Raw genomic sequence first — 21,146 nt, forward strand, 5'->3', positions numbered from 1 at the left:
GCAGAGAGAGACAAGCGCTCTTAGGGCTCTAGGCGCACCTAGGAGATGATACCTACAAGAATGAGGGGGTCGGAGAGGGCTGGGAAGGGGCCAGAGAAGATGGGGCCCCCTGCAGGAACTGAACACAAAGGCACCCGAAGGTCACTTTGAGGACACACACCTCTGGGCAGACGGGATACACGTGCAGGGTTGTCACCCTTGCTCTGCAGAAGAAATGCCCAGCTTGGGGGTGGCGGGTCCACAGAGATGAGGTGGAGATCTTAGAGTCTGAGCTCTGGACCTCAGGAATCAGTCCTCACCCTAGGCGTCCCGGCTTAGCTGAGGCAGAGAAGTGGATCCCATGACCCCCTGTCTCACTGCTCAGTTAATTCCAAACTTGGGCTCATTTTGCAGAAAAAAGATCGGGGGTGCCACCTGGTGGCCAGAGCCGTGACCATGGCCCGCGTCAGGGCCCACAGTGTCCGGGGGCCCAGGAGTCTATGACAGATGTTTATAGTTACGCAATTAATGCACGTGCCCTGCAGGTAAAGTCGAAGACCCAGACAAAGTCAGAAGAAACTGACCACCTGGGATTTCAGCCAGAGAGAGCCTTTCTTCACATGTACACCGACTTCCTTCAATCTCTTTTCCATGCATCCAGACATTTTTTAACCCAAAAAGTGCATCACACCCCACACAGAGCTCTGGGACCTGCTGGGATTGTCCCTATGCGCCACCGGATGCCGGATCTCTTTCCGTGTCGCTGAAGATTCTTTCACAGCATAACTCGAGCAGCTGCACATGCCCTCCGGGTGTGGCCAGGGCGGGACTCAGGCTGGCGGAGCGCCGTCGGTTGGATTTATTGGAGCAAAGTGAGCTTTCCAGAGTTTTTTGGTTTTGTTGTTGCTTCCCTTGAGGAAGATTGAAACTTCAAAGCCCTCGGCTCTGTGATGAGAAGGGGGTTTTGACAAATCCACATTCGGATATAAACCTCATGGCTCTGGGGACCAGGCCCACCCAGCCTCCCAGCGGCGCTCTGAGTTACCTCACGACCCACCCCAGGCTCCTCGCAGAGTCGGAGGGTCCTGACGCACAATGGGACCGGTCTGGGCCAGTCAGACCTGGATTTGATCTTGCTTTCCTGGGCCTCAGTTTCCTCATCTGTGCAATGGACAAACAGATTTTGTCCATTTCGTAGAGCTGTTGTGAGTGTTAAACAGCCTCCGTCTGTGTGGAGGGACAGTTCCTAGGCCTGTGTTCAAATGTAGATTCATGGGCTGTGGGTCGGGCAAACCCTGGGACGGCCCAGCCTGTCCTCTTCCTCTGCAGAGGGCTCGGATACCTCCTACCCCTGAGTGACAGATGTCATTAAGTCACAGCAGGTTACACTCACTGTTTGCTGTCACTGTGGCTGTGGCCTTGTGGGGAACCGTGAGCACAGGGATGACAGCAGCCACTTCCACGGCTGTCCACGGCACGCTCACTGCGTGCTAGGCACTGCCACGGATTCTCTGTTAACCCCCCGCTTTGCAGATGGGGAACCGAGGCTCAGGGAGACTGTACAACGGTTCCAGGGCCAAGCCTCCGCTAAGAGTCTGAGCCCTGAGGGGGCCCAGGCGTGGCTGCCCCTCGCTGGGCAGGAGGAGGTTATGCTGCCCAGTGGCCCCGAGGTGTGATGTGTGTGTGTGTTTGTGTGTGTGTGTGTGTGAGTGTGTGATGTGTGTGTGTGATGTGTGTGTGCGAGTGATGTGTGTGTCATGTGTGTGAGAGTGATGTGTGTGTGATGTGTGTGCGAGTGATGTGTGTGTGATGTATGTGTGTGTGAGTGATGTGTGTGTGCGAGTGATGTGTGTGTCATGTGTGTGAGAGTGATGTGTGTGTGATGTGTGTGTGTCATGTGTATGTGTGTGTGTGTGATGGTGGGAGGGGGCTGCCCTGTCAGGAGGTCCCCCCTCTGTGCCGGACACTGAGCTGTGTGTGTGCTGGTGGGTCAGGCGGCTGAGGTCACAGCCCAGAGGGAGAAGCCGCTGCCTGCTGGGCCTGAGCAGGGCTCACTAGGGGCGGTTCAGCTTCTGACCATCCTATCCAAACTGATGTCAGATTAAAATTAGGGAGTCAGAGAGGGAAGATGGGGTCTGGGGGGGCAACATGGCAGGGGGGCGGCCTTTGAGATGTGGGCAGCTCGGGAGGCCGTGTGGCGAAGGGCACACTTACCAACAGCACTGACACAGGGACTCCTGGTTCCTATGAGCCAGACACTGATTTCATCCTGCAAACCATCTGGAGAGTGAGGGGCTGTGATTATCCCATTTTACACGTGCGGAAACTGAGGCACAGGCAGACAGGTATCTGCCCAGGGTCACACAGCAGGAAATGGTGGGACTGGACTTCCAACTGGGGTGGCCCTGAGCTTACTCTCTTCAGCCCTACACTGTCGCAGAGGCCCGGGGGCACCCACCTGCGTGGTGGGCCTGCGCGGGGACAGGGGGCCTGACTGCGCTCAGCTGGGGTCCTGTTCCACTCGCCAACGGGGCCCCCACCCCCATATGCCCTCCCAGACCAAGGCGTTGCCCAGACATGATGTGGGCCTTCCACGCATGAAGGTTTTCTTTTACCTCCAAAGGGGTTATCTTATCCCACTTTGTCCCCTGGATTCAACCCTGGCTGTATGACCTTAGGCAAGTAGCTTAACCTCTCTGTGCCTCAGTATTTTCACCCTGTGAAATGGGTTGAGAATCCCTTTCTTCACAGGCTGGATGCAAGGATGAAGTGACTTCGTACAAGTGGGAGTTCCACAAATGTCAGGGCTCAGGGCTGCAGGGCTGCAGGCAGGGTCCCTGGGACTCCTGCAGGAGCTGGTCTGGGGTCTTCTGGGGGTGGGTCCCAGCTTACAGGGGGTTCCTCTTGAGGGAAGAAAATCAGCACTTGTGGGCACTGGGTTTCTGACTTTGGGGTGCTGGCATCCGTGGGAAGGGAGGGCAGTGCAGGGACTTGACCTGGGGTCTGTGGATAGGCTTAGGGTGCAGCGCAGAGCCCCAGAACCCTAGGGGAAATGCCGTAGGTCTGGCCACTTTGGTGGGAGGGAATGGTCCCATCCTGCCTGGCCCCAGACTGGGACCCTGGAAGTTCACAAGCCCTGCCTGGTGAGGGGCTATATCCAGCCAGCAGGTGGCGCTCGGACCAAAGCCGTGACAGGCTGAGCCCCGAATCCTCCACTGCTGGCTCTCAGGCTGAGGTCGTCTGGGACCTGGGACCTGGGACCTGGCTGGGACCTGGCTTGGGGCTCCTCTCCCCACAGACGCTCTCCTGCCACAGAGACCAGCCAGAAAGTGGTGCTGGGTGGGGGGTTTCTGGGGTCCCAGCTACGGCTGTGGTCCATTGCTGCCCTGGGTGTGTCCACCTGGAGCCAGGCAGGGACATCTCAGCCCCCAAGGGGCTCTTTGGGATCATGGAGGAGCTTTAAAAAATACTGCTTCCCAGGCCCCTCTCCCAGAGACTGTCATCAGTCGATCTGGGCTGGACCGGGACTCAGCATTTGTTAGACGCTCTGAGGGCTGAGAATCACTGTGCGAGATACCCTTTCATCCTCCCGAGGAACTCCATGGAGAGGGTGCTGTCCTTGTCTCCGCCCATCTCACGGAGGAGGAAACTGAGGCTCAGGGGTGATGGGACTTACCTGAGGTTATGCTCAGGTTACACCTAGGGCTGCAATGCTAAGCCCCACTCATTCTTTTATCTCCAGGATATTAATAATAATAACATCACCGATGCAGGGTTTCTCAACCTGGCACTGCTGACATTGGGGTCCTGACAATTCTTTGTTGTGGGGCGCTGCTGCCTAGCGGAGGGGGAGGTGGAATACAGTCCCACCCCCACCCCACAATGATGTCCAAGCCCTGATCCCCAGAAGCTCTGAGTATGTCACCTTACGTAGTGAACCAGGCTTTGTGGTTGTGATTACGGATTTGAGGGGAGATTATCCTAGATGGGCGGGGTAGGCGGAGAGTAATCACAAGGGTTCTTAGAAGAGGGAGGAAAGAGGAGGGGGTGGAGGGGAGATTGGAAGATGTGATCCTGCTCAATCTGGGGACAGAGGAAGGGGCCACGAGCTGGGAAATCAGGTGCCTCTGGAAGCTGGAAAAAGCAAGGCAGCAATTCTCCGCTGAACCTCCGGAGGAACCAGCTCTGCCCACACCTTGATTTTAGCCGGCTGAGCTCGTGTGGGACTTCCGACCTCCAGGACTGGAAGATGCTAAGTTTATGTTGTTTTAAACCACTCATGTGCTGCAATTTGTTACAGGAGCAACAGGAGACTACTTCCCCTGCCCTGTGACAACCAAGTCTCCAGACACGCCACTGGTCCCCAGGATGGGAGGATGTGGGTAGAATGGGCCCCAGTGGGGAACCACTGAACTACTTATTCTTTACTGAGTTCTTCCCACGTGTGGTCCAGCCTTCGGAGGCCCCCATACCGTCCAGCACTCTCGCACACCTGAGCTGTGTGCCCTTAATCGCCTCCCCGGCCCATTCTGCAGATGAAATGGCTGAGGCTCAGAGACTTTAAATGGGCAGTGAGGGATGGTGGTCACACAGATAGGACAGTGAAACGGATTCCCCTTTAGAATCTCGCAGCCTCCTTCCCAGACTCTGCATCCCTGCACCCTCATGCCTCCCACCAGTGGGCGGAGTTGGGTCTGTCTCCCCGAGGAGATGCCAGGCCTTTCGGGGGCTCTGCAGCCCAGGTAAGGGGCAGCCTGGCCCTCACGCCCACTGTCTGACACCCCTGATCTCTGGGTTTTGTGGCCTTTTCCCAGCTGGGCCGCTTCTCCAGCAGCTGGTGGAGACTCAGCTGAAGGAGGCAAAGGCCATAGGGTCTCAGGTTGGGGTGGGAAAGAGAATGTGCAAGTGGGTCAAAAAACGTGGGCCAGGCAGTGAGAGCCAGGATGCCTTCACCTCCCCCACCGTGGAGGTGAGCACATTTGACTCCACATTAGCCAATCAGAGCACTCCATTCTCCCTGATTGGTTCAAGGATCAGCATGGGATCCATGCTCAACCAATCAGAATTCTCCCTGGGCCATTCTACCTGTTGTGTTTGGCTTGAAGAATTCTCTTTCTGCTGGGGTTGCTAAGCTGACAAGCTGTAAGTCTTGGGTGGCTGGCAGCCATCTGGAAAGAGTCTCTCAGAGAGATGGAGAGAAAAGGCCTGAAAATACTGCTTGAGCCCCTGGATCCAGCCATTCCTGAAGCTAGTTATCTCTTGATTTCCCAGTTGCATGAGTAAATAGATTCCCCTTTTAGGTTTCTGTCATTTGCAGCCCAAATGCTCCTGGATTTCTCCCTAGACTCTTTTTCTTGCTCTAAGCCTCTAATCTTGGCTGTCTGCTGAAGCCCCACAGGTGAGGAGTCCTGTCTAAGCTTACTCTGAGAGGAGCAGAGAAGCTGGGATAAGAAAATAGAATTGCAGGGTGTGGAGAAAAGGGAGCCCTCTTGTACTGTTGGTGGGAATGTAAATTGGTGCAGCCACTGTGGAGAACAGTATGGAGGTTCCTTAAGACACTAAAAGTAGAGCTACCATATGATCCAGCAAACCCACTCCTGGGTATCTACCTGGAGAAAACCAAAATGCAAAAAGATACATGCACCCCAATGTTCATGGCAGCACTATTTACAATAGCCAGGACTTGGAAACAGCTTAAATGTCCATCAACAAAGGAATGGATAAAGAAGATGTGGGACATATATACAATGGAATATTACTCAGCCATTTAAAAAAACCCTGAAATAATGCCATTTACAGCAACATGGATGGATCTAGAGATTGTCATAGAGTGAAGTAAGTCAGACAGAGAAAGACAAATATCATATGACATTGCTTATATGTGGAATCTAAAAAGGTATAAATGAACTTATCTACAGAACAGAAATAGAGTTACAGGTGTAGAAAACAAACTTGTGGTTTCCACGGGGTAAGAGGGGGGAATGGATAAATGGGGAGATTGGGATTGACATATACACACTACTATATATAAAATACATAACTAATAAGGACCTACTGTACAGCACAGGGAACTCTACTCAGTATTCTTTAATGGCCTATATGGGAAAAGAATCTAAAACAGAGTGGAGATATATATGTATATATATAAACGGATTCATTTTGCTGTATACCTGAAACTAACACAACATTGTAAATCAACTATACTCCAATAAAAATTTTTTTACAAAGAAAAAGAAAACAGAATTGCATTTGTGAACAGGTCATGGTGCTTTTGGAAAATCACTTCCAGCTCTTGTAGCAAATTCCTCCTCCCCCATCCCCACCCTGACCCCATCCAACCCCAGGGATGGCAAGTTCTGTGTGCACAGGTATCATTGCAGAAAGGGGGGACGGTGGATGAGCTAGTGAGAGCAAAGTATGGGGGGGTGGATGGACTTAATCATTCTTTGCTTTTAATGGTAGCTAGTTAATTTCCTTCCTAAAGAGACCAGCTTTGACCTTCACCTCCGGCCCCTGTTAACAGCCAGCAATGCTTTGTCAGCGAGTTTATGACAAATTAATTATACAGAGAGGGGAAATCTAGCAGGAAAATTGAGTGTTCTGGCTTGGGCTGCAGGTGGGAGCTGAGGCTGAGTTCTGAGATGCATTTTGATGGCCCACTTATACGGGCCTGGTTAGCCACAGACCTCAGGCAAACTTTGAGGCAAGCAGTTAGTTTTCAGCTCACCCCAGAGGGCAGACAATGCCCGAAGCCACGAGTCAAACCTGATTTCCAGCCCCTTACACCGTGTGGCACGTCTGCGAACTGGATATCCCAGGCAGGAGGGATCTGGGGGCCCCAGGTCACGGTGGTGGCCGAGATGCCTTTGCCCCCTGTAGGCTGGGCCATTCCGGCCCATTGGACAAAAGCCTTCCTTCCCTGTAATGAACCCAACTTCCTTGTTGCATGGACTTGCCCAGTTCCTCCTGGAATATTTGCGCAGGTGGAGCCGTGCTTGTCCAGAGCTCAGCATCAAGTCCAAACTCCTCTCCAGCCAAACTCCCACTTGCATTTTCTTTGCATTGGGCTTTCTAGCAACACCCAAACTGCCGTGCTGCTATAAGTCCTCTTGTTCTGACCATCATGCCTTTGGCCAGGCCGAGCCCCTGCCTAGAACACCATTCCCCGTCCAACCTCCTCCCTCTGCCAGATGTTGAAGAATGAGCCCTAGAGCTTTCTCCTTCCCCGGGGAGCCTCCTGGGCGCTCCGGACAGTGTCTGCATTGGTGTTCTGCACTCCTTTAATCCCCCGTGGTGGTTCCTGCTCAGGACTCACTGCCCATGTCCCAGGCCGCCTCTCGCGCTGGCTGTGAACCGCTCCCCAAGGGCAGGGCTTGGTCTTCCTCTCTCTGTAGCCCGACGGCGTGGTACTCAGGAGGTGGTCAGTGGAGGGGCCGGTCCAGCGTACACTGGAGGTTCAAGAGTGAAAAGACAGGGCCTCTGTGCCTAGTGAATTCGCTGGCCAGTGCTTGGGGAGATACAGCCGACTTCTGAGGTTCTTACCTGTCTGGTGGTATCCCTTTTCTGGCAACTTTAGAGAATGACCCATCCCTAGCCCTCAAGGCCGAGGTAGGAAGGTTCTAGAAAGGTCAGGTGGTAAAGTGGTCAGGTGGCCAAGATGGGCCTTGAGGAAGTCAGGTCCTGAGTGAAGGGCAGAGAATGGGTGGCCCTGATGGACGGCGGGCCCGGGAAGGTGACCCCCTGGCAGGCTGCTCCTGCCACCAGCAGCCCTGCCCTTGCCCCACGCCGGGCCCAGCCCAAATGCGGAGGCAGGCTGGCCACGTGTCAGGAGGCGAGAAGGTCAAAAACGACACTGATGGCAGCAGAGAGCTCACTGGCTCCCAGGCCCTTCCTGCAGGAGTCCGCCTACAGGCTGCTTGCACTGAGTTCCACCCTCCGGGGACACTGGCTCTGCGATTCTGTCGCTCAGCAGGTGTCTTCCGCACTTCTGGGACCCCTGCGTTTGGAGCGTCATAGCCGCTAGCTCTTCTGAGATGAGCGTCTCAGCGTTGACGGGGGCAGCCTGACTGCTGCCGGGAGGGACCTCGCTTCTGGATCCTGCAGCTCCGGAGGGAGGGTCTAGGGAAGAGATGGGACCCCAGGAACACGTGAGCCGCCTCCCTTCGAATTATCGAATAGCCAAGTCGATTTGCTTCACCGGGACTGAGGCTGCTGCCCCGGACACAGGCTTCCCCGGTGGGTGACCTTGTGTCCCCATCTCCGAGGCCCCGTCCTTTCTCCCCTCTACCGTTGCTCCCGCTTCCTCAGCCCCCTTTGCTTTCCCCTGATTGTCTTCAGCCAGACTTAAATCGTGCCCCACATCAAGTTGCCCCTGGTTGAACCCTCCAGGCCTCGCCAGGTCACTTCAGATAAGATCCGGACCTTTCTTCTGGGCTTCCTGGCACAGAGAGACCTGGCCTTGCCCACCGGATCTACTCCCTTCCGCTCCCTGGGCTCGTGTGTGTGTGATTCTGGACGTCACCCTTCTTCCCACCGCGGGGCCTTTGCACTTGCTGTTCCCTCCACTGGCAATGCTGTTCCCACATCTGTGCTTGGCCAGCTTCTCCCTCCCCACAGGCCTGGGCTTAGATGTCACCTCCTCCTGGAGCCTCTCTGGCGGCCTGGCTAAGGCAGCTCCTCTCCGTCACGGCGCTGCCCAGCCACCGCCCCAGGTTTTATAGTTTTTTATAGTGCTGGTCTTCAAAGCCTCAAAAGGCTTGGTTTGTGACTGTCTCTAGTCCCTGTACTGGACTCTGGCCCCTGTGAGTGGGTGGTATTTGTCCGTTTGTGCCCTTAGCTGTATCTCCGGGGGAGGGAGCGTTTGAGGGCGGGAGTGGGGCCTGAGTAGGTGCATGAATGAATGAACGACTTCTTCCTAATAATTGAAACAGGGAAGAAGCGTAAGGTGGCTACCGCATTATTTGGGGGGAAGAATCAGCGAAGTGGGTGACTAAGAATTGAGGAGGGATCATGTTCCGGAAGTTTCCAGGGAGGCCCAGCTTCACGGGCATGTGGCCTGGGCAGTCACACAGGCCCGTTCAGAGGGGCCTGTGCTCAGTTTACTGCTCTGCTGTCTTTGTCTTGAAATTCTTGCTAAGTTTTGAACAAGGAGCCTTGCTTTGACTGGTTGCGCTGGGCTGGTCCGGTCCAGGTGTCCCAGCAGTGAGGGGAGCGTATCCAGTCCTCACTCCAACTCGGGAGCCACAGGCTAGTCTAACCACCCTCATTTTACAGACAGGGAAACAGGCTCCAAGCTGGGCGGTGGGTTAGGTGGACCCCACACGTTCTACCCTAGAGCCCCCGCTCCTGCTACGACCCTCTCCTGTCTCCCAGACTCCAGAAATGGGAGGCTCGTGACTGTTGAATAAATGAATGAATGAGAGAGGGAAAGAGGACACACGGGGTGTCCCAGGCTCACCTGTGCTCCCTCCTGCCTCGCCAGCCCTTGCGACTCCTCTGGGATCAGCCGCCCCTGGGTTGACAGTCATCTTGTTGTTGTTGCCTACGGTGGTCTCCTCCAGGAAGCACGAGCGGATGTGGACTCTCTGGGCCACGCCCCCTTCGGAGTGAGGTCCTGGTTCGGGGATTTGAATTTTGATGGAAGCTTCCGGGCCTGTACCCAGGACAGAGACTGCAGGTCAGCCAAAGAGAGAGATGCCGGGGGAGCGGGAGGGGAGGTGGACGGTGAGAGCAGCTGGACGGTGGGCCTGACCCCCAGCCTGGTTCTCAGGTCCTCCACGGCTGTCCTCCTGGAACCTCCCCTCAGTGGCCCATGCCGTGCTCTGTCACTGGCGGACGCGTGGCCTCACACGGCGTATCTGCGATGCCTTTCACCTGCTGGGGCTGCCGGCTCCCTCGGCCCCCGGCTCTGCCAGCTTGGGTGCCCCTCCTCCTGCAGCCCAGCCCAGCTGAACTGGTCCTCTGGGCCTCCCCTGGGACTCAACCCCTCCCCCTGCTGCCTCCTGCTTCCCGTCTCTCTGCTGCCTGCTTCCTCGCAGCTCTGGAACACCCTCTCCATCTTTGGTTAGAATCTCCCTGTGGCCCCCCAGTCCGGCCCCCAGCCGCAGCTGTCTCGCTCCTGCCTCTCCCGGCCAAACGTCAGGAAAGAGCTGCCCGTGCTCTGTCTCCCCTCCTTCCACTCTCCGTGCCCCTTCTGTCCCCTCAGGTCACCACTGACCCCTTGTTGCTGGACCCTACAGCCCTCCCTTCATCTCACCAGCCTCGCCTCCTCTGGAAACCTGCCCCCTGGCGTCCCTGGTTCTCCTTCTCTCTCTCAGGCCTCTCTGCTGTGCTCCCACACCCCAGCCTGTCTCTCGATGACCAGTACCAGGGAGGACGCGGCCTGGGAGCTCTGGTCACTGGTGACAGCGCCTAGGTGGCTCCTTAAATGCATGTCCAGTTCCAGTCCAGCCATCTCCTCTGTTCCCGCTTCAGCTGGCCCAGGAAATGACCCCTGCCCATTGTACAGATGAGGAAACCGAGGTTTCCTGAGGGGGGTAGTAGGGAATGGGAACCCAGGTGCTAACTCTAAAAGAGCCCCCCGCTCTACAGCCTCCTGGTGGGAGGGAAAGAATTTCCCATCATGCCTCTCTCCCCACAAGGACCGGCTCAAGTTCCATCTAGCCAGAAGCCGAATGCAGTGGGCTGGGGGTGGGGTGGCAGCCTGTTCTCCAGTTACCTGGGGGGCTGCCACAGGCGCTGTGGGCAGGGCCCTTGGCTGGGTTGCCGTGAAGACTCATCTCGTTGCCGTGTCCCATCTGTACATGTCTGAGCACAGACTTCTCCATCCGGATGTCCTGGGGCCCCCAGGATCCAGCCAGGGGACCCTCAGTTGAGGGATCAGTGGATGCCATTGGAGGGAGGTAGAGGGGAGCCGAGGAGCCTGGCAGGGGACACAGAAACGTGACTCCTGACCCCCCCCTCTGACCTCCCCCTACCCCCTACCCCCCCTCCCCCACCCCCACACACACACTAAGTCCTGGCCGGACAGAGGAGACAGGCTTCGGGATTCTTTCTGGACACCATCAGACTGGGAGTGATTACTTCAGGGTCTGGACTGGAGAGCAGGTGGGCCGGCAGAACAGGTAGCGTGGGGCTCCAGGGTTTTTACCACTGGTGCCTGGGGCGTCACTGGGGCACTGAAAACCCAGACAATGGGCACATTCGCTGCTTCCTAGCTGTTCTCAGTCCTCTGGGCCCGTCAGGAGAACGTCTCCTTTGGGGTTAACTTGCTGTTGGCACGGGGCCCTCAGAGCTTCTGACATTGTTCTGTTTTGTCAGCATTTGTTTTTGATGGTAACCTTCGTAGTTTTCAAGGTAATGTTGTGAAAGTTTACTTTAAAATTAATTTGAGTAGAATAAAAAGTAAACCATTTAACAACATGGCGTAAAGAATCAGCCATGGGCGTGGCCAAAATGAGGGAGGTGGAGCTCAGAGGACCAAAGCTGGGGAAAGGTTGATCTAGATTCTAGAATGAAGTTCCTCATTTCATAGTTGGGGAAACTGAGGCCTGCAGCAGGGAAGGGCTCTCTCGAGGTCCCAGGGAGTGTTCCAACTTTGGGGCCCGCGCTCTCACTCATGTCCCATGGCTGGACTGGTGGGTGGCCCTGGCCCCTCTGCCCACAGTGCCCGCCATGCAGCAGGCACTCATTTGCTTACTGTATCTCACCAAAGCTCGGATACACCCATACGATGCATCCCAGTTTCTGAGATGTGAACACATGGGAAAAAAGAGTGTCTCGGGACACACAGAATGCTCAACGACCCCTTGTGACATCCTAGAGAGGAAGAGCGAACTGAGTTGTTTCTTGTGGGAAAATATTGGGTCCCGATGAAAATGAGGCAAAAGATGGCGGCAGGAAGGGGAAGCAGGAGAGGTTTGATCCAGGTACAAGCAGGGACATCCTTATTCCTGAGAAAGCCAGGAAGGACCTTGGAGATCTGAAAGCTGCCCTTCCTCCCTGGAAGGTTGAATGCCCCCCACTCCCTGACCCCACCCAGATGGAGCAGATGCCCCGACAGGTCCCTTCTCCTGGACATTTCAGAGGACTCACCGTTTTCCCCAGAGGCCATTTGTCCCACTATGACATTCCTGTGTCCAATCTGGATGGCTTTGGAGTTCTCAATGGAAATGTGGCTGTTTGGTCCATCCTGACTGATCATGTTGATTGGATTTTGCTGGTAAATGACTGGGGTGGACTGATTTGTAGAACCTTCTGCAAAGTAACATTCCACTCAATCCCTTTGTATCTCTCTAGGAGTCAGAAGTTCCAAATACTAGTTGGCAGCATCAGAATCTCCTGGGGAGCTGGTTAAAACACAGATTCCCAGGCCCACCCCGGGGCTCTGAGTCAGCAGGTCCAAGGTGGGCCCCAGGAAGTGGAGTGTTTACCAAACACTGCAGGTGTCACAGACGAGCCTTGCTTGGACTTTGTCCCGCAGGCCACCCTACCCCTGTGTCCTCCGCCACCCTGGGAGGACGGCAGGTGCCTTGATGTTTGCCCACCCTCTGTGCCTCTCACTGCGAGGAACCCACAGCCCTAAGCATTGCTTCCAGGGTCCTCTCTTCCTTCAGGGAAGGGTGCAAGGTGGCCGTCCACAGGCTGTTTCTGGCCATGGGATAAACTTTGCTTGACCCACAAGGCATTTTTAAGAATTTGGATTTGTCACCAGTGTTTAACATCCAGCCTAGGAGGCTGAGACCCTCCTTGGGTACCATAAGCAGGGGTGTCAGCCCCACGTGGGCTCCACACACGGGGCCACATTCCCACCTTCGGGAGCCCTCGGCTCCTGTGCCTTTGTGAGCCCCTACATCCATCAAAAATATTTAAAATTACATTTTATGACTGCGTTGGGATATAGACAAATATAATCTTGGCTAGCGTCATTATTAGCTATTCATTGTTACTATAATACTCATTTTTTCTTCTGATTTTAAGAGAAACTAGAGCATTTTTGTGACCCCCTAAAAGCACCGTGGGCTCTAGGCCTGGTACCTGCTGCATGTAATGGATAAGTCGGTTCTGGGACTCTACCCTGTGGGTATCTGAGGTCAGCCTAGCCTATTCCTTCAGCAGCCTTAAAACTCCAAGTTGGGCAAAGTGCTTACAGAAGACTGTTAGCAAACTCAGGCTGAGACCTGCGTCCCAGGACTGATACAGTCAGGGGTGGGCCACACCTCTAGGAAGCCCTCCCTGGTTACTCCTGCCAGCATGCCCCTCCCTCCTGGAACCCTCTTCCAGGGACGGGTCAGCAAGAGCACAGCAAGCTTCTGACGAGGTAGGGCAGGCAAAGAGCTTAGCGGGAGCCCAGCAAGGACCAGGTGTTGGGTGTTATACCCTCTGCCCCGTCCAGGTGTGGGCAGCAGGTAAAGGGCCTACCTGGTCGATAAATAGCCCAAGTGTTTGATTTCTGGTCTAAGTCCAGGAGGTGCTTGTTCCTCATCGCGTACAAGTCTGGGTTGACTTCCTTTGCTGTCTTCATTCCCAGGGCCTGGGCAATGATCAGGGCTCTATGGGGCCCATGGGCTTCCAGAAACCGGAAGATCTCTTCCTCTGGGAGGCAGGACAGCAAGAAGTTAAGGAGGACCCCGGAGGCCGAATCCGCTCCCCTGCTTACCAGCTGTGTGACCTGGGACAGACGCAGCCTCTGTGCCCATTTTCCTCATCTGTAAAATGGGCATAATTATAATGGACCACAGAGGTTGTTCTGGGGGTTGGGGATGTTCGTCAAGGGCTCTGAACAGTGCCTGGCACGTGCTAGGTGCACAGTAATTGCCAACTACCCATCAAATGGTTTCTCAGCCGTTTAGCTTCTTTCGCCGAAAGACAGAGTCTTGCCTCCGAACGCTTTGTGGGGACCTGTTAGTGGGTGGGCCGTGGCCCCTGAACACTTGTAACTTCTCGAGTGGCCAAGGAGAGTTTGGGGTCAGAGGAAACAAGAGCTGAAAGGAAACAAGATGCTTACGCCGCTGACTGAGCTCAGGACCAGGCTTCCGGGGAATTGCAGCTGCATCTTTCTGGGGCCTCTCTGCTGGGAGGAAAGACGGTCAGGGGTCAGCCGAGCGGGAGAGGGGATGGGGACCCTACCAGACAGGGGTGGGCTGCTCTGCAGAAGCCCCTAGCGCATGGACGCTCCAAACTCGGAAGGAACTTGGCTTCAAAGCCCGCCCCGCTCCCTTCCAGCTGTGTGGCTTGGGGTTGGGGGAAGACCATCTACTCCCTCTGGGGTTGTGTGCGGGCTAGAGGACCCCCGGGCGCCGCACCAGAACTAGAAAAGTGGATCTCGTGCGATGCTACGGCTCTTCTATTATTATCATATATCATTACTGCCATCATCATCATTATTAATGTTTTGCTGAGCACCTACTACATACTGGCACTAGGCTCAGCCCTTTGCATCAAATCCTCTCGCAACCCTACCAAGCAGCCCTACTGTTACCTCCACTGGCCAGAAAAAGAAATCAAGATGCAGTGAGGGTACATCACGTGTCCCTGAGGGCAGAGCCTGTATTTGAACCCAGGCCCAAATCTGGGCTAGGCCGTTGCCAGGACTGCTCGTGCTGGGTCCAACACCCGCCCCCTCCAACTGCCCCTGTCCCGGGGTGGCAGGTTACCCAGCTCTGCAGGAACCACTTCTTCGGTCCCACCGTTGGCCAAGCTCCACGTCGCGGGGCCTACGAGCAGGACTGCCTTTGTCTCCTTCTGCATCTTGTAGAGGACCTGGTTGAGTTTCTTCCTGGGCACTTGGCATTTCATTACCAGCTGGACAGTCTTCACAGGGGAGCCAGAGTCCCTCAGCACCTCCAAAATCCTCTGCTCAAGGTCTGGGGGAGGGAGACAGGGGCAGAGACAGAACTGAGTACCCCCAACTACCCAGCCTGGGCTGGTGGCCCTCCAGGAGAGGGATCCAGGGCAGAGGTAGGCACAGAGGTCTGAGCAGACATCCACCAGCATCTCTGTACAGGGAGGGGCACATGGGCTGCTCAGAAATGACCTTGGCTGGACAGCCTGGTGGCCAGAGGCGGTGCCAGGCCTTCCGAGCGTCCCCCACCTGAGTGAGTGCTGGAGGGCAGGTGGGAACGCTCAGCTCTCAGACGTCCTCAGAGAGAGGGGAGTGGAGGCGGCAGGATGCTGGAGGGTGGGGCAGAGCACAGGAAGGGGCGGGGAGTGAGGCCCAGCCCGGTGTCCTCCATCCCCCATCCTTCTCCTCCCGGGGAATCTGCCCGTCCTCTTGGGCTCACAATCCACTCGGGCGATGTCACTATTCATCCCCACCAGGAACCCAACAGCTGCTCAGAAATGGATCTTTCACCCTGATGCCCAATCCCAGAGTCCTAGCAACACTGTCCCTGGCTGCCTCAAATCCTCTCTTTTCCTTTCGCTGCCTCTACCTTCTACTCCTTGTCACCACCATCTCCCGGATGACAGCGACACCACCAACTCCTGGTTCTGCCAGCCTCGTCTTCACCCGCCCTCAGCTTCCCTTCAAGGGCCAACCTGTCTGCATTCCCTTCAGACGCACTACCCCTGGGCCTTTGCACATGCTCTTCCCTCTGTTAGGAGCAATGTCCCCTCCCTCCACCTGTCCAACGGATACTCCACCTCAGGTCTTGCTCAGACTCCATCGTTGGGAGGCTGTCCTGGATGCCCTGAGTGGGTGGGGTGCTGGGTGTGTGTGGGTCCCCTGCAGAGTGTCCCCAAGGATCCCCTGCTGTGATTGCCAGGTTCAGTGTAGTGGTTCAGTGTCTAGCATGGGGCCGGGCACACAGTAGGGTCTCAGGAAAGAGCATTTGAATGAAGGAGTGACTGAGTGAAAAAGTGAGCGCACACTACTGGGCAGGTGTTTGCCCAGATGACCTGGGCGAGGGATGAGTAGCTCTCCGGGGCCTCTGTTTCCCGCCCCCTGAGTTAATGGTCCTAAGCAGGGTGCCTCGAGGCTCAGCGAGGAACTTTCCAAATGGCCCCAAATGGCCCCTACTCCTCCCAGACAGGCTCCCATAAACCCAAGCCAGCTGCCCTGTGGGGAGTGAGAGAACTGGTCAGACACGGGGCCTGCAGCGCCAGGGGCTGGGGAGAGGAAATGTCTGCCCCGAGAACCCTGAGGAAAATGCAAAGCAGGGCCCTTCTTGGGAAGACCTAGGTCCCCTTCCAGGGCAGCAACCCAATCCTTTACCTTCTGGGTTTTTCCTGGATTCCTAGTGGGCGGCACTAGCGGGGGAAGGGACAACCCATTTGCCAACTCTGCGCTGGGCACCGTGGCCTTGCCCTTATGGTCGGAATGTTTGCGTCCTTCTGGGCGCAGGTGATGTGCAATTAGAACACGTGGGGTCACCCACCCCTTCACCCACCAAACTACCCCTCAACCGGGATACTCGTCCAACACACTGTGGCTTTGCCTAGTTTTAAAAAGAGTTTTGATTCTTAAAAAACCTGTCCCTGGGGGAGCCTCTTCCTCCCCCTCCAGTGCCCTGACCTCAAAGGGGAAATGGGGTCCATGGCGGGGCTGGCATCACCAGCTGAGTCTTCAGGCTGGTGAACTGGCAGTTGTGAAACGGATGAGGTGTAAGTGACATGTCAGTTAAAAGGAAAATCTGCCGGGGAGCAAGTTAAATTCAGTTACCGAGTGCCCCTGACATGTCTCGCTGGGGAAGTGCAACAGGAGCTTGGGAACCAGCCTGGGCTCCTGGGTCACGCCCAGTCGGCACCCCTCCCCAGCACACCCTATTTTCCTGGTTTTGAGCCCCAGCTCTGCCACCTACTAGCTATGTGACCTCTCTGGGCCTCAGTTTCTCTATCTGTGAAATGGTGATAATAGCAGCTACTTCAGAGATTGTGGTGAGGATTAAATAGCTAACAATCACAAAACAAAGACAAACAGGGCTTCCCTGGTGGCGCAGTGGTTGAGAGTCCGCCTGCCGATGCAGGGGACACGGGTTCGTGCCCCGGTCCGGGAAGATCCCACATGCTGCGGAGGGGCTGGGCCCGTGAGCCATGGCCGCTGAGCCTGCGCCTCCGGAGCCTGTGCTCCGCAGCGGGAGAGGCCACAACAGTGAGAGGCCCGCGTACCGCAAAAAAAAAAAAAAAAAAAAAGGCAAACAAAAAGCGTCCCAGCCCACAGCCCTCATGCTTTCAGTGGGGACCCTAGAGAAAAGCACTGCTCAGTAACAGTTAACTTGCATCGTGTGCTTCCAGGAATAGAGTGCTATCCGAGGAATGAATGCGGCAGGAGGAAAACCACATACATGCACTTGCCCCTCTTAGCAGACAACTTCTGTCCTTCCTCAAAATGAGTGTGAAGACGGGTGTTAAGGCCCCAGGCTCTGCCGTGGTCCCCTGAGTCATTTCACCTGCAAGCCTCAGTGATCTCACACGTAAGATGGAAACCTCATCGGGCCTGCGGGTTATTGCAAAATGCACACGAAGCATGTTGCAAGAGGCCTGGGCAGAGCAAGGCTCTGAACCTGATGCCGTGCCCTCTGTCCCTTTTTCTTACTACCGTTGTGCTTTCAGATACTGTCCTCTCGTGACTCTAATCTGGACCAAGAAAAGGAACCAGAGAAAAGGTGCAAGTCCCACCCGGGCACTCCCACTGTTCCTTAGAAGTAAGAACGTACCTGCGTCTCCTGGGCTGGCAGGGGCCTCGGCCATGCTGGCAGCTGTGAGCCCAGGCGACTTGAGGGCAGTGGCAGGCTCCCCGACCCCGTGGCCTGGAGAAGGTGGGCCCGGTCGAGGCTGGGTGTGCTTTTGTGGTCCTGGCGGTGCTTTGCCAGCTGTGGAGCTATTCCAGCTTCACCCAGTCAGCTGTCAGCTGTTCACACCCCCCGGAAACAGATGCCTAGTCAGCCCAAGCTGATCAGATTTCGGAGAAAAAGAAAATGAAACTTCTGTGTGTGGCTTTTGAAGGAAACAAAATTGAAAATGAAATTGATAAGTGAGACACAGTTAGGCCTCCAGCTAGATGCTAGCAGGGAACAGCTGAGCTGGGCAAGACCAGCGCTTCCTCTGGGGCCAGGGGACTTCCCACCGCTGCCCACCCTGAGCCCCACACTCAGGCCAAGACACCTGGGTGGGTGGATGGGTGGGTGCCTGCGTTTGTGCATATCAGAACAACAACCCTCTTTAATGAGTACTTACTATGTGCTTTCCAATCTCGTGTGCCCCTGAATCATCTACAGGGTAGGGGCTAGTACTGGCCTCCTTTCTTAGGAAACTGAAGCTTGGGTCAGTGAGGCCACTTGTCCAAGGCCACAGAGATGCTTGGGTTCTAACTCAGCCCCACCATTTACTGTCTGTGGCACCTTGAGCAAGTTATTTAACCTATTTATGCCTCAGTTTTCTCATCTATGAAATGGGCTAATACAAGTAGCAACCTCAGGAGGTGGTAGTGAGGACTAAAAGGGTTAATTCATGCCTTCTACAGTCATGAACACAGCTGGACACCCACTTACCTGTTTCTGGAAGAAGGATGCATCGCTTTTGTAAATTCTCAAAGGGGCCATTGACACCCCCCCTGCCCCAAGCAGTTCAGAGCCACTGTTCTGGTCCAGGTAACAGAACGGTAAACTGAGGTCTACAGAGGTGAACGGCTTTGTGTGAGGCAGCCCAGGGTGTCAAGAACTCAACCCTGGAAGCCCCTGGGCCTGGGATCCCAGCTGCAGAAGCTGGGGAGGGGGCCAGGCCCAGGCTCCCAGGGGTCCCCATCCCTAGCACTTCTGCAAAGGGAGGCGCTCAGGCAAGTATAGCCATGGAAAGGGCCCCGGAGGCTGTCCCTGCAGAGCAAGCAGGAAAAATCCTGATGCCCAGTCCACACGCAGACCACTTAAAGCCCAGTCTCGGGAGGCAGGGCCGAGAGCCCCAGGGGATCTCATTCCAACCAAAGGGGGAGTGTTGGACAACTCAATAAAAACAGGAAGCCACGATGATGCTTTTGTTCCTTTTTTCATGTAAAACCAAAGAAACGTGTACCTCTATGTAAACTGACAGTCTTAATGTTAAATGCGAAGTAATTGGAGGTGTTGAGGGAGACTGTGGGGCGCCCTCCGGGCTCTTGCTGAGCCCCTGCGGGAGGCTGGGAGGCGCCGTGCCTGGACCAGCCACTAGATGGCGCCCGCTCACCAGCCTGCGTCCCGGCTTCCCTCGTCCGGTAACTCTGATTTAGGGGGGCCTCTCACCCCGTCCCCCACCCTAGAAAAACCCCAGCTCCATCTGGCTGTACCCCAGCTTCTCCCCATTCCCCATGCCTCTCCTACACAGGCTTCTTGGCTCCTTCCCTGCGTGCTGCTGACCCCTTAGTATGGACACCCCGACCTAGGCCTTGACTAGGGTGCCTGGTGGGCTTGCAGGTCCGGCTGAGGAACTCAAGCTTGATTTGAGGGTCAACTTTGCTTCTGGCCCGTGTCTGTCTGGACATGTTTGGATGGCCCTCTCCGGTGCCCCTGTGTCCCCATCACCCCCTCCCTAGCTGTGTGTCGCTACCTCCCTGAGCCTTGGTTTCTTTAATTATAAAACAAAGATAATAGATAAGAAAAAGCATGTTTATCTGACCTTTAGTTGGTGTTCACAAAATTTGCATCATTTAGAGAATGTGATGTGTTGGAGCTCCATAACTCCATAACATAACTGTTAGACATTAGGGTGGAAAAAAAAAGCAAGAGAGAAAGAGAAAGAAAAAACAATTTAATGTGGGTGGGCTCCATCTTCCATAGCATTTTGTGGCAATTTGGAATTCATGGGAGCCATGTACCTGCTGTGAGCATCTCACCACACTGAGTGGGGCTCTCGCTTTTAAAGTTTTAATTAGCTTGCATTTCCTCTTCTCAATTTAAGAGACTTTCCAGGTAATTTTGACCATGAGGTTTGTCTTTAACTGCAATATCAGTGGCTTAAACGATACAGAAACTTGTGTCTCTCTCCTACAACAGTCTGGTAGGCAGTCCAGGTGTGGTGTGGCACACCATAGTGTTGAGACCCAGGCCCCTTCTATCTTGTTGCTCTGCCATATGTGGCCTTATGTTCTAAGACGGCTGCTCAAGCTCCAGCCATCACAACTGCATTACTTACAGCAGGAAGGAGGCAAGGGAAGAAGAGTAGGTACCTCTCCTTTAAGAATACTCACAAGTTGCACAGACATTCCCCTGACATCCGTCAGTCCCATGGCCCAGCAAGGGAGGCTAGGAAAGATCTTTATTCTGGGCCACCAGGCACCTAGCTAGAATTAAGGGATCGATTAACTTCCAAATAGGTGACAACAGATATCAGAGGATACTTAGCTGTCCCTGCCATTGCAAGGCTCTGTTTTCCCCCCAAGAAAGGAACGAGGAAACCTCCTCTATGCTTTGAAGTATATCTGTTCTCCTGAGCTTATGTATTGAGCAGGTCTGAGGCTGAGTTCAAAGGTAGTTCCCACACTCTCAGAGACTCCCGTCCAGCATGCAAGACAAAAGGGGAGAGGAAGGGAGACAGGGACTCTGGTGACCCCCGACTCTGCCTGGGAAGGACCTCAAAGCCCACAGGAGTTCCAAGATGGCGCTACTGCCTGCTGGGGCCCAGATCCCTTTTTGTCTTGGAAAGCACACTCCTTTTTCATGGCTTGTGTTTTTCTGGAAACTATTAGAACTCTCCGCCCAAACCAGATGATAATTACATGTTACTGATCTCTAGTCTTTAAATTTCTCTCTCTCTCTCTCTTTTAAAAGAGAGATATTTTTACTGCACATTGTGTTGGCAAAACCCAGTCTCCTTTCTACCCGGCAGCCTGGATGTTACGATCAGGGTTCCTCTGTGAATTCACCTCGGGGGGAGGGAGTGGAAAGGTCTGAAGGCACCAAACGGGGACAACAATGTGTCTTTGGCCAGGGGCAAAGGGCAGAGAGCCAGAGGTGGCCAGAGACAGGGACTGCACGAGATCACAAGAGCTACCAGCGGAGGGCGAGGGGCAAAGACCCAACCAGGGGCTGCAGCGGGCAGCGGGTTCTCAGTGCAGCCCCCAAAGGCATCTGCCTGGGCTCCATTCACTGACCTTCAAGGCAGAGCTCAGTGAGCCTCCTTGGGTCATCACGTCGGAGAGACCTGGGGTTCTGATCCCCGGGCCCCGATCTCGTACCTCTGCGCCTGGAGCCGGTCACGAC

The 21,146-nt window shown here is 55.1% G+C and overlaps 1 protein-coding gene across 1 annotated transcript; it reads right to left on the reverse strand.

Moving 5' to 3' along the window:
- Positions 1-7,849: 7,849 nt before the first annotated feature.
- Positions 7,850-17,667, reverse strand: ZBP1 (Z-DNA binding protein 1; the record flags this gene model as incomplete). The annotated part of the gene is made up of 8 exons (XM_082857036.1): positions 7,850-8,097; positions 9,437-9,631; positions 10,697-10,900; positions 12,073-12,234; positions 13,399-13,572; positions 13,985-14,047; positions 14,634-14,843; positions 17,634-17,667. The coding sequence occupies 8 exons, from the start codon at positions 17,665-17,667 to the stop codon at positions 7,850-7,852; spliced, it is 1,290 nt and encodes a 429-aa protein (XP_082713162.1).
- Positions 17,668-21,146: the final 3,479 nt, after the last annotated feature.

This window comes from Leucopleurus acutus, assembly GCF_964270905.1.
Source record: "Leucopleurus acutus genome assembly, chromosome: 16".
Lineage (NCBI taxonomy): Eukaryota > Metazoa > Chordata > Mammalia > Artiodactyla > Delphinidae > Leucopleurus > Leucopleurus acutus.